The sequence below is a fragment of the Lemur catta genome, chromosome 5, assembly GCF_020740605.2.
Source record: "Lemur catta isolate mLemCat1 chromosome 5, mLemCat1.pri, whole genome shotgun sequence".
Classification (NCBI taxonomy): Eukaryota; Metazoa; Chordata; class Mammalia; order Primates; family Lemuridae; genus Lemur; species Lemur catta.
In genome coordinates this window covers 100891778-100906714 of record NC_059132.1, presented here as the reverse complement: position 1 = coordinate 100906714, position 14937 = coordinate 100891778, and the positions used below count along the sequence as shown (strand labels likewise).

Below are 14937 nucleotides of genomic sequence, written 5' to 3'. Positions count from 1 at the left end.
GTGGGTGGACTCACTTCTACTGTCAAAACAGTTCACTCCAAGTTAGGCACAATAATTGCTTTTGGTAACATCATGCACACTGTATTTTACTGAGGTCCTCTCTGCTCACAAGCTTCCTGCCTTGCTATGTCTTTTTGGCCCCCCCATTCCCTCCTTTGCCCGAAAGAGGCTTATCCCGCACTGTCCTCTTGGGATGTAGGCTGGGTAACAGGAGAGGTGGTGCCTCAGTGTGTGAGCTAATGGCAGGGGGACAGAATAAGGGATGGAAGAAGTAGCCACGTGGCCACATGGGACATACGCAGTGGAGAGATTAGAATGATCTCAGTTGACTGGAAGATTTAAACTAGCAAGTATGGCAATTTAAGTATAAAGCCCCTTGCAATGAAAGTTGACTGTATTTTTTGAAATTGTAATTCAACATTTGTGTAACCAAGAAGTTGGGTAAAGATAATGTGTTTTAATTAACAACCTCATGGTCCCTGAATCTGTTTCCCTGGGTTTATCCAGAAAGGGAAGTATTCAATGACCACACATTTACAGAGGCAGGGCTTTTTAAAGTGAAGTCATTCTTGGAAATGATTTTTTAATATACTTTTGGGGCAACTTTTTTTCAAGAGAGTATATCTGAAATTGTAAGTCAGGATTGCTGATTTACGTTAAATGGCAATTTGGAGGTACATCTAAGGAATGCTGGGCACAATGTGCTAAATGTTGGGGACCTTATATTTCAAGCTGATGAGCAGAAATTTAAGTTTTTCATAATGGCCTTTTCTATGTAAAGTCTGCAAGTAGAAGAAATGGAGAACTGCCACCAAGATTTGTAGCGAGTTCCTGGGTTAAACATGAAACTTACACGATGCCACTCCCACATTTGTCACAGAAGGGCAACTTCTGTGCACCACCAGCCCCTCCGTGGGGTCTTGTAACCGGAGCTCTCACACTCCGGGTTCCAACAGGACGGTCATCTGAAAAACAAAGTGTTTCCATGTATGGCAGGGGGCAGCTGGCTACGGTTTGTGCTCTGCTTCTGTTTTAAAGTGTGCACTTTAACCTAAGGGATTCTTAGGTTGCATCTGCACTATCTTTCCAAAAGGAACAAGCATGGGAGACTTTGTTCCGAACCTTACAAAACAGAATTAGTTAAAACATTTTGCTGTTGGAGGAAGCTGTTATAAAATGCTCAAAGGAGCAGAGGGCATTGTTCATTTTCTTTTTTTCTTATTGTGGTAAAATATATACAACATAAAATTTACCATTTTAATCACTTTTCATTGTGTAACTCAGTGACATTAAGTACATTCACAATGTTGTGCAACCACTATCAATATCCGTTTCCAGAACTATTTCATCACCCCAAACAGAAACTCTGTACCCATCAAACAATAACTCCCATTCCCCGTCCTCATTGCCCCCAGTAACCTCTTTCCTACTTTCTGTCACCATGAATTCGCCTATTCGAGATCTCTTCTATAAGTGGAATCATACAGTATGAGGCATTTTGTGTCTGGTTTCTCTCACTCAGCATAACATTTTCAATCCATCCATGTTGCAGCATGGATCAGACTTTGATTCCTTTGTAAGACTGAATAATATTTCACTGTATGAATTTACCATGTTTTGTTTATCCATTCATTTAGGTTCTTCTCACCTTTGGGCTATTGTGAATATTGTGAACATGGGTGTACAAGGACCTGCTTGAGCTCCTGCTTTCAATTCTTTTGGGTATATATCCGGAAGTGGAATTGCTGGATCCTATGGTAATTCTGTGTTTAATTTTTTGAGGAGCCCCCATGCTGTTTCCCATAGCGGCCGCACCATTTTGCCTTTCCATCGGCAATGCATTTTGCCTTCCCATTTCTCTACATCTTCACCAATACTTGTTATTCTCCATTTTTTTTTTTTGATAGTTGCTATCCTAATGGGACATTTTGCATTTTGCGTGACTTTTAAAGGACAGTCTGTATCTTTTGGGCGTGGAAAAGCATACGAAGAGCAGGAGCCCTGAAGACGGCTGGAGTGGGCTGGAGACCCAGCTCAGCTGCTCCGGCTGTGTGGCCTTGTGCAAGCCCACCCTGCCATGCCTCAGCACTCACTTGTTAATGAGGGCAAATAATAACACCTCCTTCACCAAGTTACTGTGAGGATTAAATGATACTGTATGCAAAGTACTTAGCACAAAATTTGGAACATAGTGTAACCAGTTCTATGAACAAATTTCGATGACACCTATATGGTTTTTTAACAATCCTCTCCCTCTGATGTTTTAGATTCTCAGGCCAGTAGGGCATGATGACCAGAGCCCTGAAACTTTTAACTAACTACCTAACCTTTCTGAATTGTTTCCCAGAAATGGAATTTCTGCAAGCCAAGGAGCTGAGATTCTTACAGCCCCTGAGCAGACTTTCTGACGCCAAGACTCACTATCCCCAACAACCTGCTCTAAATGCGCTATCCCCTTACTAATTACACCATAACCTTCCCCAGGGCACATAGCCCCTCCTTCAAAATCCCGAACTCTCCGTTAGTTGGGGAAACAGATTTGAGGCAGCTCCTCCCATTCTCTCAACAAGATGCCTTTCCTATTAAAAAAATTCCTTTCTTCCTTGGTGATCCTCATTGTCTCAATAATCAGATCTTTGAGTGGGGAGCAACTGGACCTAGGCTGAGACCCCTTGTGGTTTTGATAACAGTAGTAAGGGTTCGTTACAGTGTTATTTTTTTGATGATGATGATACCCTAAAGTGTGTGTGGGGGGGGAAGCTGAGAAATTTCTCAATATCCATTTAAAACTATATCTCATGGTTCATAAACTGAGCTAACCCTTGACTCCCATGGATGGAATTTGTCTTTGGTGTCCTTTTTTGACTGGTTTCAGTTGGTGGCTACTTGGACATGTCCTGGAAGCTCCTTTCCTAAATGAGGCACCACCCAAATCCTTCTGAGCAAAGATTCATTTGGTTACTGATGAAAATCAGGGAGATGTTCATTCCCTCTATGTTTGCCACCCTCTCCTCCCTCCCCTTCCAAGGGCCACTGTCAATAATGTTTAGCAGGCGGCAGCGGCTGCTCACCAGGGCCGTCGTTCACCAATTCCTGGAGCACCCTGAAGGAGCCCGACTGGCGAGGCTGAGAAGGCTCATCCCGATTGTCGTGGAGCATCCGGTACACGTCCGACTGGGGCGGCACCGAGGCTGTGGGTTCACTGAAACACAAGCACGGCCGGCAAAGCACGGTCAGGGCACTGGGATGCCGCGGGAACCAGTAAGCAGCAATCACAGCAATCACTCTAGGTCCAGCAACTCCCAAACGGAGAGCCAGTATTTTCAAGTGAGTCTCTATTATAATTAAAAATACAATGTAAATTCACGTGGGTTGCCTTAAACATGTCATTGAGCAGTAAACCTGGGAGTCACATCAGCACTTCTCCATTTGGCAAAATTCTTTGGAGGGAAACTAAAAGATGATTGTTAGAAAATAGCAATTTTAAAAAACAAGGCTTGTAAAAAAAATAAGACTTGTGTCTAATGGATACAGAATTATAGATGTGAACAAAATTAACTTTTCTAAGAAAAAAGACAAAAATATGCATGATAGAAAGTGCAGGAGTGAACCCAGTTTGATTATTCTCAGTCATAAAGTTGTCAGTAAAATTCAGATCCACTTTTGATATTAAACTAAAAGTATATGGTTTAATTTTGTTTTTAAGGTTAATTTGTTTCATTAACCTTTGGAAATAACAAAGATATCATTTTACTTGTAAATTGAAGAAATTCAACTTCTCAGTGTTTGAAAACCCATAATGTAGAAACTTTCACTTTTATATCTATTATATTAACTACACTGTATTTTTAAAATAGCCACATTAAAATTCATTTACAATAATGATAGTGGCTTTATTTCACTATGCTTTCTACAAATATATTCATGATGAAAAATAAAAATTATAATATGTCAGAGACTAAATATTATTTATGTCATTTAATTGCATTATCTAGAAAAGATAATTGCTATCTATACATATCTTTATTACCTTCATCATATTTGAAAATGATTATCTTAACTAAAATTCTTTACAAAATGGCTTTGAGATATGTTATGCTATTATTATTAATAGCTCAATGTATTCATCCCAAGAGACATGTTCGGGATATTATTACATAGCACTCTTAAGCATTATAATACTATAATTTGTAAAAAGTGATTCTGTAATAGTGAAAGAAGTAATAAGATTTTATCCTATAGTTAGTCTTCTTAGTCAGAAAAGCTTAAAAATACTTTGAACAAATAGTCATAAAGAGAAAATTAGTCAAAATGAGCCCAGTGAAAATTAAATATCTACATTAAGAGCCTGAGAGTATTCACTTATAAACCTTTATGCATGATAAACATTTTAAATGGAAAAAATAATTACCTCTTCACAAGATGCCATCAGAATAGATAATAGGTATCATTTCTTATAAAATTCCTCTAAACCTCTCACCCCCTTCCCAATTTTTGACTCCCCAAGGACAGACTATACTATAAGACAGAGTATAGTAGATTATAAATCAACTTCCAGAAGTATTAAAACAGATATTTGTAAAATACACTGCAGCTTTCAAGAGACATATACATTTCGTCCTTACATGGTCTCATTTTATTGATCTCTGTCACATAAAGCTCTACTAAGATAATACCTCAAATCACTTTTATCATCAGGCCTAGATAGTTGCAATAAATCATTTATATTTTTAAAAAGCTTTTCACATAGCTTTCTTTCGGTTAAGACAATGTTAAATGACACCAGTAAAGCTGACATTGCCCACGTGTTTAGTTAACATGCCCATGGTTCAAAAAGACTCATATTACCTCATTACGGGTGTTTCCCCTAGAGCTGTTGAAACCTGACCCTGAAGTGTTTCCATAATATTGTCATCTGAGTACAACTGCATAGGTGTATTAAACTGAGCATGGACAATCTTCACACCGGGAAGTTCCATTTCCAAAGGAATGTTAGGGGCCATCTTAGCAGCAACTTTCAAGTCACCTGGGCAAATGGTACTAACAGTACTGACAGAAGAAGGCGTGCTGCGTCCACTGCCGCAGTCAATACCGGAGGGAGTGTTGCATCCACTGTGTTAATGACCACGTCACACAGGTGGTACAGAGAACCAGAAAATCCAGACAGAAGAACACAGAGAACAAGTGCAGAGAGGTTAAAAGGAATAGAACACAAACAGTAAGAAGTGAATTATATCGAACTAAAATGCAATGTTCATTTCTGGCTAGAGTTTATTTTAAAAAGAGAAGATGTTGAAAATACATGATTGAAAAAAGTTTAATAAAATTAAAGGGTACAGGTGATACTGCATTTTTTGGCTCTGTTCTACTCGTCGATATGGAAGTTGAGGGTCACATGTAGAAAACCTTGCATGTAACTGAAGCAGAAAAGATGCTGCCATCCTCACTTTTTAAAAATAGGCCAAATAATGTAATACTTGACACTATCACAGACAAATGATGGAGGGAAATTACATTGGCTGGACATGTGAAATTAAAGTGCTAATGATTCTTCATAAATAGTAACAGAATATGCCGCATGAAGACCCATGTATTTAGGTTGCACATTTCAAAATCAGAAGCATGTTTCAGTAATGCAATTGAACTTTAACTGACTAGTAATTGGCAACTTGTAGGTTATATGGTAAAGATTACGTTTGAAGGCTATTTTGTATGTAATTTATTATTATTACAATATTTTCTATTTTTTCTTTCATTTTGTAAAGAATACACTTTAAAGAACTGTTCAATGGTTTAATACAGGGCCTAGAAACAGCCAATAAATGCTTATCACCTTGAAATTAATGATTAGAGGGCAAATAAGTTGGTCTTGGACTCTTTGGATGCTATCTAGGGCTAAGATATATTTTTTATACATAGTAGACATTTCATGTAAAATTTCAGAAGCACACATATATTTCCATGTATAGTTCTCATTTCCTTTTAAAGACAAGTTGCAGGGACTTATTATTAAAATATCAGAAAGCTCAGTCATGCAAGTTTAAGAACTAGGGAGATTTTGTATTCTATATGAACCTGGATAGGAGATCAGTTACAACCAACATGCCAGTGACTAAAAAGTCATTTTTCAATGTGCATTTTAAGTGCAACATGAGAGAAGCATTTTTATGAGAAATTGGAATATACTAGGAGATTTTTTTAAAAGTGTAGTCACTTAAGACAAAGCAAAATGAAACAGTAGTAGTAACATAAACATGCATCATGCCTGCCAGTTAGAGTCCAGTTAGAATGGATTTATATGGTGTGTTTCTCTCAGGTCTGAGGATGGCCCCATATTTGCATTTACTCTCTAGAGCTATTAATGCTAACCTCAGCCCCCAAAACCAAAAGGATATTGGGCAGTGATTTTTTTTTTACTTCATCAATATTACAGCCTGATTAGTCTCAACAACACATGTCACTAAATAGATTTAAAAACATTTTTTGTCTTACATTACCTGGTGTAACTACCTACACAGCCTGGACCAGGCAGGTAAAAATAGTCTTGCTCCTTCACTTCCTGGCTGTTGAGAACCTGTTTAGAACTCAATCTGTGTATTGGTTAGATCGCATACTAAAATGTCGAGAGGCCTATTCACCATTTTTGTAGGCTCAACCACTACGCTAGCTCTTGAAATTGACTTCAGCTGGTAGAAGAATAGAAGCAAATTCTCAGTTGTAGTGTACTTTAGACAGGATCATATTGATTTGACCTGAGTGTAATGAAGTGTATGAAATTATAGCTTAGGGATTTAACACACTGAGTTAAATCTTCGGAGACTTTGGACTTAAAATAACGAACCTACCCAACAAGCATGTATGACTCCTCTGTGTGCCAGGCATAGTTTTGGATACCAGATAAACTATCATCAATTTGGAACTTACAAATATGTCTTATCTTATAGTTGCAATTAGTATTCTTTTTCCGTTGTTAGCGTTCTTATATATATTTGTGTTTATGTAACATAATTTTAGTTAAGCTTGCAAAGATTGTGTCTTTATTTCCTAGTTCCTTTATCATTCCATTTAGGGGCCCATGTCTATTAAACAGATAGGGATTAAACCCAAAGCAAACAAGAATGACCTTTTATAAATTTCTGGTATAATTTTAAAAGTCTCTTGAACTTTAGTCCCTGTGGATATTATGAAGGGTCCCCACGACATGTTCCTGATGAACTGGAAAGGCAGGTGCTGCTAATCAGGCTTCCTGAGGTCGGCTTACTTGGTGAGACCACCCGTAAGGTTGATGATGTGCTCAATTACTTCATGCCCAGATAGGTCACTCGACAGAGAATTAATTTCCCTTGGGTGTGAACAGACTTTTTGGGGCATGCTTCTGGGAGAAACTTGTCCAAAAACCGCTCACAGAATTGTATTTTATCATTTGGATCTAAAATACCTTGTATATATTTTTAATTATAACTTTAACCTTAAAATTTTTATATATTTGCACATAAAAACACCAGTCTTTTAAAATGTTTCAATTATGATGAAATAATGAAAACAACTAGTAGCAAAACCCCAGGGAAATTAATGGGTTAAAAATTTAGCAATGCCCAACTTACTTCTGATTAAAGAAGTTGTCCATTAATAGTATAGTTACAGGGTGACTAGAATTAACAATTCTTAATTGTATATTTCAAAATATCTAGAGGAGTGGATTTGGAATGGTCCCAACACAAAGAAATGATAAAGGTTTGAGGTGATGGACATCTCAGTTACCATGATTTGATCATTATACATCGTATCCTTGTATCAAATGTCACATGTACCCTGCAAATAAGTACAACTATTACTTTTCCATATAAATTTAAATATTTTAAATATAGTGTAATTATAGCTTTATATGTAGCCACTGAAAATTCCACCTAGATGAAGAATCGTTTGGTGGGAACAAGAAATTCAGAAGCCAGAGCAAATAGTGAGGTGGCACAGAAGAAAGGAGGGATGGTAGAGGCATTTTCAGAGTTAAGATTAGTACACTGGCATTTGTTTTTTAAGCAAACCGTGTCATTCTTGTTCCTCCCCTCCCCTCCTCCAAATTCAGCTATATTAAAAGGTACCCTCAAATGACAAAATTAGTAGTAGCTTGGCATGTTTAAATTAAAATGAAAATATACAAGAAAGAGATTATATACCTGGGTCTCTCTGACTTTCACTGTTTGTAAACTTCAATGCATTATAGGTGTGAAGCAAAGGCAGGATATGTGTTACACTACTGTATCATTTTATTAAAGCCTGCTGAAGTCCTATAGCTTGAGTTAGTGGACTTAGTCATGCTAACCTCAAAAGAATGCAAGTACTTATAATTAATTTTACTGTGCTTCTTTGGGAAGTATTGATATATATATTTACTCACCAGTAAAACAACATTTTGACTTTTAATCCAGTGTTGTTATGTTATTGGGTGTACGATAGAGTGGAGAAGCAATTATAAGTGGAGAAACAGGGAAAAGATGCAGGGAAAACAGGAACAAGGGAATGAAGAGAAGTAGAAAGGAACTGTGCAGAGTTGCAAGCCAGAGGGAGGGATGACAGCTCCAGATTCTTCTTGCTACTCACTCAGGAAATATTACTGGGCACTCTTAGGATTTTATTCATTTATCAGATGGGCCTTTATTGAGCACTTATTTTGTCTATTTATAAATGCTTATTTATTGTTTATTTTGTCTAATTTCTGGGTGCTGGGGATATAACGCTGAATGTCAGACCCTGCAGGTCCAGAGCTCACATGCTGGGGGGAAGATGTATTTGCCTTCTTAGCTTCTTTTTCCTGCTCTTCCATGCCAGGGCTCCTTGCTGGGTCTGACATCACAAACATTGCCTGGCTTATTTTAAGATAATCATCTGGCCTTGCCTGTGGTTTATTGAAAGGTCTCAACATACAGATCATGAATCAAGTGATGACCGACCATCCACAGCAGGCGTCATAACTCCAGGAGTCTACAGGGGCCAGGAGGGTCACACGTGTATGAAAATGCCCCTCTCACACTTAGGAGAGATGCGCATTTGGACAAACTGGTGAGTAGCTGTCCCATCTAAGGGTACTTACATTCAATTTTTTAAAAAACAACGGAGGGTTCAATAAAACATGTCTATGAGTTGAATCCATCTATGGGCCACCAGTGTGGGTAGGACGTCTGATGTAAACCATTATTCAATGTCCCATTAGGATCCATCCAGCCTAACCACTGACTTCCCCTGGCTGACTGAGCTGAGGTCAGAGGGATGGATTTGAGGTTTCCTGCAGTCACTGTGTCCTGATGTGGCCACCCTGGGCATTAATTTCTTTCTGCTTAGGTTGGGGTGCAATTTCTAGAGAAGATATTTGAAAAGGATCATCTTCAGATGACCAGCTTCTCTGACTGACAGGCAAGAATGAAGAGCTCGTTCATTATTAGCAGAGTTCTTCAGTGCTGTCCATGCAGAACCGAGATACTTCACTCCCTCCCAACTCTCACTTTATACCTGTCTTCACTCAAGTGGGAAAGTACCTCTTCAAGTGTCCTCTCTTCCTTTGCAAGGATCCACAAGAATGCAAATTTACATTTATGTAAGAGCTAGAATTAGTGGGATTTGAAGGTGCATGAGAAGCAGGCACTGAGGTGGGCTGACGGGAGTCTTTCAGACATACAAGGCCACACCAGCTTTCACTCGTGTGCCTGGGGGATGGGGAGGTGTGAGGGGGGTTCCATTTTCCTTCCAGCTGGCAGGGCCTTCCCGACCAGGGATAGAGTACCTTTGCCTGACTCAAAGGTCACCGTGTTCTCGATGGAGTCCCCAGAGTGACAGGTGTATTAGCTATAAATATACGTGATGATTGCACAGAATTTCACAGCTCTGTAATCTTGTCAATATTTACTCTTGGAAATGGAGGTTCTTTGGCTACTGTTCTCCACTAAGTGAGTTTGTTCTGTTTTGCTTTTGAAATAAGCTTCACAATGAAAAGCCACTCCACACATCTAAAAGTTGCTTTTCTGGGTGATTAGTACGACTTGATTAAGGAAGCATGCGGGTGAATGGCGGAGGTTGCCTGGCGGGTACAGTGATGCACTGAAGGCCCTGACTTCGCCACACTGCAATATGTCAGTGCAGCAAAACTGCACTTGTACCCCAGGAATATATACACATTATTATTTAAAAATGAAAGAAAAAATAAAGCAGCATGCACTCCAAACTTCACAATCTCAGAGCTTATAACCTGCTTCGGCCTGGGATTATGAAAGGTTTGGGCCGAATATTGTGCTTGTGTTCAAAGTAGTTCACATCCTGTAAAAACAAAGGGTTAAAAACGTCCCTCAGTGGAAGAAGAATTTTTTAAAATAAAATTAAATGAACGATAACTGTACAGAGAAGATTATTTACCACCAAATATTGTCATAACTAAGAAGGGTGATGATGGAACCAGAATGATTTCTTCTTTTCGACCACCTAGTCATTAATATGCGGGAACTGGCTGATTGGGCTTTAGAACAATTACCACCATGTTCTAGATGCCTGCCTTTAAAATAAAGAATTTGAGAGTGCCTTCAGGAAAGTAAAAACAAAACAGCAAGAGCTGGACTTTTGAAAGGAATAGAAACTGTACCATCAATGTTAAGTACACCGTGGCCAGAACGGAGAGTCCGATACTTACTTTTGAGGTGAACTAGGAATGAGACCCCGCAGCTGTCCGTGAAGCGCGTCTTGTATATTGCTAGTTGAATAGAGCCCAATTGGTGAGTTATAGGAAGCGCTCACTACCTGTCTTTTGTCATCAATGTTTGCTGCTGCAACAAAAGGCTGGGCCCTTCTGTTGTGCGCGGTACCAATGGGTTTGAATTCCTGTACAATGGCAGACAAAATACACAGAGCCACACAGTGTACAACAGAGCCGTTAATGAGCAGAACGAACAGCGTCGCTACTGTTAATAAAGGCTTCTTTACTCACTGCAAGATTAATGGGAAGGTTAGAGGAAGAGTTAGCTATAAACCTTTCTATGATTTTCTCTGAAATTTACATGTGCTACATTCACCTACCAAACGTTAAGGTGCAAAGGAAGGGACCTTATTTAAAATATTATAAAATAGTGCAAACATTGTATGATATCTCTTGGCCCCCTACCAACTTTTTCATCTGTAGCTTTAAGAAATTCTAAGGACTCATTTGAATATGGACATTTTGGGTCAGAAATGAGATTTTTGGCTTAGAAAAATTATTACACTTAACATTTTTTCAAGCAGAACTTCCATACTTCCATATGGTTTCTCTTCTATTAATATCTTGATAAATTTCCTCTATTTTAAGTGGGAGAGTAAAACAGAAGGGGAATGAGCATTTATGAATAACTATACCGCACCATTTTAACTGATCCAAGGAATAATTCTGTTTTTCAAAAACACCTTCAACAAAAAAAAAAACAAATTTGTAATTTGGATTAAGCTATACTCTTCATTTTAGAGAAATGCTAAGAATTAAAAGACTCTTTCTGACAGCAAGAATAACATATGTATTATAGAACCCCCTCGTTTTTACTGTGATGATTTCATGTTATGTGCCTAAAGGACTCTTCATGTTTACTCTAGTCCTCAAAAGACTAAAGTCAGTAATTCAGAGATAACTAATATATATGATTCACAAAAGAATTTTCATTTTATTGCTTAGGGGAAAGGACCAAACATCAGAGTGCTAAAATCTGAGTTTGAAATATGCCTGAATGATCTGAAACCCTGTATTATTAGTTTTTAATGTAGGAATAATATTTTACAGTTTTTCTATAGATTTATAATTTTGTGAAGCCATTACAATTTCTTTCTTCAAAGCAATAGAAGAAAACCGCAAGAGAATGTTAAAGTACACTTGAGCCAATTCTCTTTCCTAACCTTTCTAATCGGCAGAATTAGCAAGATAAATCTTTATAGCAATGTTTTCACTTACACATTCACATCAACCTCATTTACTTCTGTGAATGCGCCACCAGTGTTTCACACAGATGTCAAATAGCATACACACGTGTTATTACTGAGATGTTACTGGAAAAAGAGCATTTTCATTAAAAAATTAAAAGATCCTGTAAGATTCTTGTTCACATCATTTTTCTCTTCTTGTCATTACAGATGAGTGAGTTGAAGGATGGTGCTTTTCTGTTAAAAAAAAAGAGACTATCTGGCCAGGTGCGGTGGCTCACGCCTGTAATCGCAGCACTTTGGGAGGATCGCTTAAGGCCAGGAGTTCAAATATCAGCCTGGGCAACATGGTGAGACCCCATCTCTACAAAAAATAGAATAATTAGCCAGGCATGGTGGTGCACACCTGTGGTCCCAGCTAGTTGGGAGGATGAGGCAGGAGGATTGCTTGAGCCCTAGAGTTTGAAGCCGCTGTGAGCTATGATGATGCCACTGCACTCTAGCCCAGGCATCAAAGTGGCACCCTGTCCCAAAAACAAAAGAAAGAAAGGAAGAAGGAGAAGAAGAAGGAGAAGGGGGGAGAAGGGGGAAGAAGGGGGAAGAAGAAGGAAGAAGAAGAAGAAGAGGAGGAGAAGGGAGGGAAGGAAAGAAGGAAGGAAGGAAGGAAGGAAGGAAGGAAGGAAGGAAGGAAGGAAGGAAGGAAGGAAGGAAGGAGGGAGGGAGGGAGGAAGAATAAAAGGGACTGTCTCTCTTTTTTAGAGGCAGAACCAGAGTTTTTCATAAAGATTCTTGTGCCTGAGAATATGAATAATTTCCTGTACAGGCCCAATCTGCACAATGCTTTCTTTTGGTTCTTTTGAGCAGGGAGTCTTCACACATACTCCCTCTTCCCCCATCTAGGCCTGTGGGCAAAGCCTACTTTAAAAAAAATAGTTTTGGCAAATCAAATGGGGTGCAGCTTCAAATCCTAGCCTACCAAGTCTTTGACTCGGGCCGCCCCAAATCCCATGGTGCCTGGGAATCTGTGATGGGGTTAAGAACTGCTGTTCTCTCACCAACTTTAGGCAGCACATTTTAACAGTCTCCTAAACCTGAAAAGCAGGTCTGAGGTGAATACAATTTAGCCTATTCTTCTATAGTGCAGTTGAACAGATTGATACCTTGTTCATTTAACTTTTTTTCTTCATAATAACAGCTCACTGCTAGAGTGATATTATTGGTGCTGCTATTAGGTAGCAGAATGACTAAAACCACCAAATGTAGCTTTAGGAAAATGCTGAATCATAGAACCTGTGAAAATGTGTGTAGCCAAACATTTATATAGTGGTACAATCTGATTGTTTTAGCAGATTTAGTAAAGAATTTGGACTGGTTGTATTTTATGATTAACCATTATGATTAGCCATTATTATGACATGAAAAAAGTGAACTCGAAATAATTGTAAATTTTGACAATGGCCACGATTCAAGTCTTTTTGATATGAAAGAAGATAGAAGGCTAATTGCCTAATTGCCTAATTTAGTTTTGGTAGATTATAAATATTTCAGGCTAATTAAGGAGTGAATTAGGCAGGACTGAATGACTCAAGCTTTGTGGAGTTTCACTTTTTTTATTCCCTAAACAAAATATGGCCTGCCTTAAAGATTTTGGTAAATAGAATGTGCAAAAACTACTTAAGATATCATAATGGCTTTGTGTGTGGGGGGGGAACCAAAACCAACCTCTGCTCTTATTTCTTCCTAGCCTTAACATGATAAATAAACATGGGGATTGTCCTGCACCTGAGGCAACTTCTCTAAAAGTACGCACATTAATAATCTCTAGTAGTACCTCCAAGTAGCAGCACATCAGTTAATCAGCTCCAAGCCTTTTCTTTGCCATGTCCAGTTTTGGTTATATATATTGCAAAGTCACAAATGTGTAATTTGTTAAAAAAAATTCTATTTTCTACTCAGATCATAAAAGGAAGTGTTTTTAATACAGGCTGCAAACGTTTTTATTTAGGCTTTGCAAAGCATTAGTTTATGGGCTTCGAGAGTCATTCCAAAAAGCACAGTGAAGTGTATGCACCAAAGGTAAACAAGAAATTTAAGTAGGGCACCGAGAGGAGGCAATATTCTGTCCAAGTCTTACATCATTGTTGATGGTCAGACTGAATCAAATGACAAAACCAATTAGAAGCTGGCTGTTCCACTTTAATTCCCTTTTATTTTTCCTGGAAAAATTATGAGTAACAGAAAATAACAGTATAAAATGTATACAGCAGTTAATATAGTCCAGCTCTTGTGTTTATCCAGAAAAAACTATAAATAATTCTTATCTCTTAGGAATTCAATAAGTAATCATTCTCATTAATTAACATATTTATAAATATTTTTAAATGTTAAGAGCTTATATTAAGAAATAATATTTTGAATTAATGAAATACTAGAGCTGCCCCAAGGAAAGCTAAGCAACTTGACAGACTCTGCTGATGTTGGGAGAATGCAGCTCTTGACAGAAGTCTCCCAAGTCCTTGGAATGACTTCAGCAATGATAGCAGTCAAAGACAGTTCACCTTTCACCTTCTTGCATGGAGAAATTGTTCACAAAGATTCAGGCAATCTTTATAATTCACAGTCATCTCCAACAGAAACAGCATGTTTGAGTTCCATATATAGACAAATAAAATGGGAGTCAAATCATATATATATATGTGTGTGTGTGTATATATATATATATATGAGAAAATGGTGGGGAAATAAGAGAAACAAACTCTATGAAGTGATCGTATATTTGATCAAGCCACAATGAGGAAATAATTATATTTCATCATGTTTGAAATTTATGAACAATCACTCCCTCCTACACTCATCCCTCGAATGAAAAATAAAGTCATTTTCTCTCCGGCAATCTGTTTCAATTGTTTCCCATATCTCACTGGGGAAGAGTTTGGGGAAATGGTAATAATGAAAGGTTGTTTTGTGTAGGCTGCCATCCAGTTACCAAAACATTGTAGTTTAAAGTTAATT

The 14937-nt window shown here is 38.1% G+C and overlaps 1 protein-coding gene and 1 long non-coding RNA gene across 4 annotated transcripts in view; one reads left to right on the top strand and one right to left on the bottom strand.

Moving 5' to 3' along the window:
• The window catches only part of PDLIM3 (PDZ and LIM domain 3), a 30038-nt gene that overhangs the window by 1190 nt on the left and 13911 nt on the right, over positions 1-14937 (bottom strand). Inside the window, exons 4-7 of one of the 3 annotated variants that reach the window (XM_045552376.1) lie at positions 10241-10308; positions 4849-5112; positions 3072-3202; positions 854-965 (exon numbers count right to left, since the gene is read on the bottom strand). In XM_045552376.1, the coding sequence (XP_045408332.1) occupies positions 854-965; positions 3072-3202; positions 4849-5112; positions 10241-10308 (575 nt within the window). Of the gene's footprint in view, positions 1-853; positions 966-3071; positions 3203-4848; positions 5113-10240; positions 10309-10675; positions 10864-14937 lie in introns of all 3 variants that reach the window. The other 2 variants (XM_045552377.1, XM_045552378.1) reach the window with 2 other exon arrangements.
• LOC123638628 lies at positions 1722-12165 on the top strand. Its single transcript, XR_006735411.1, has 4 exons — positions 1722-1757; positions 3029-3327; positions 8914-9060; positions 12136-12165. It is a non-coding gene; the product is annotated as an uncharacterized LOC123638628 (long non-coding RNA).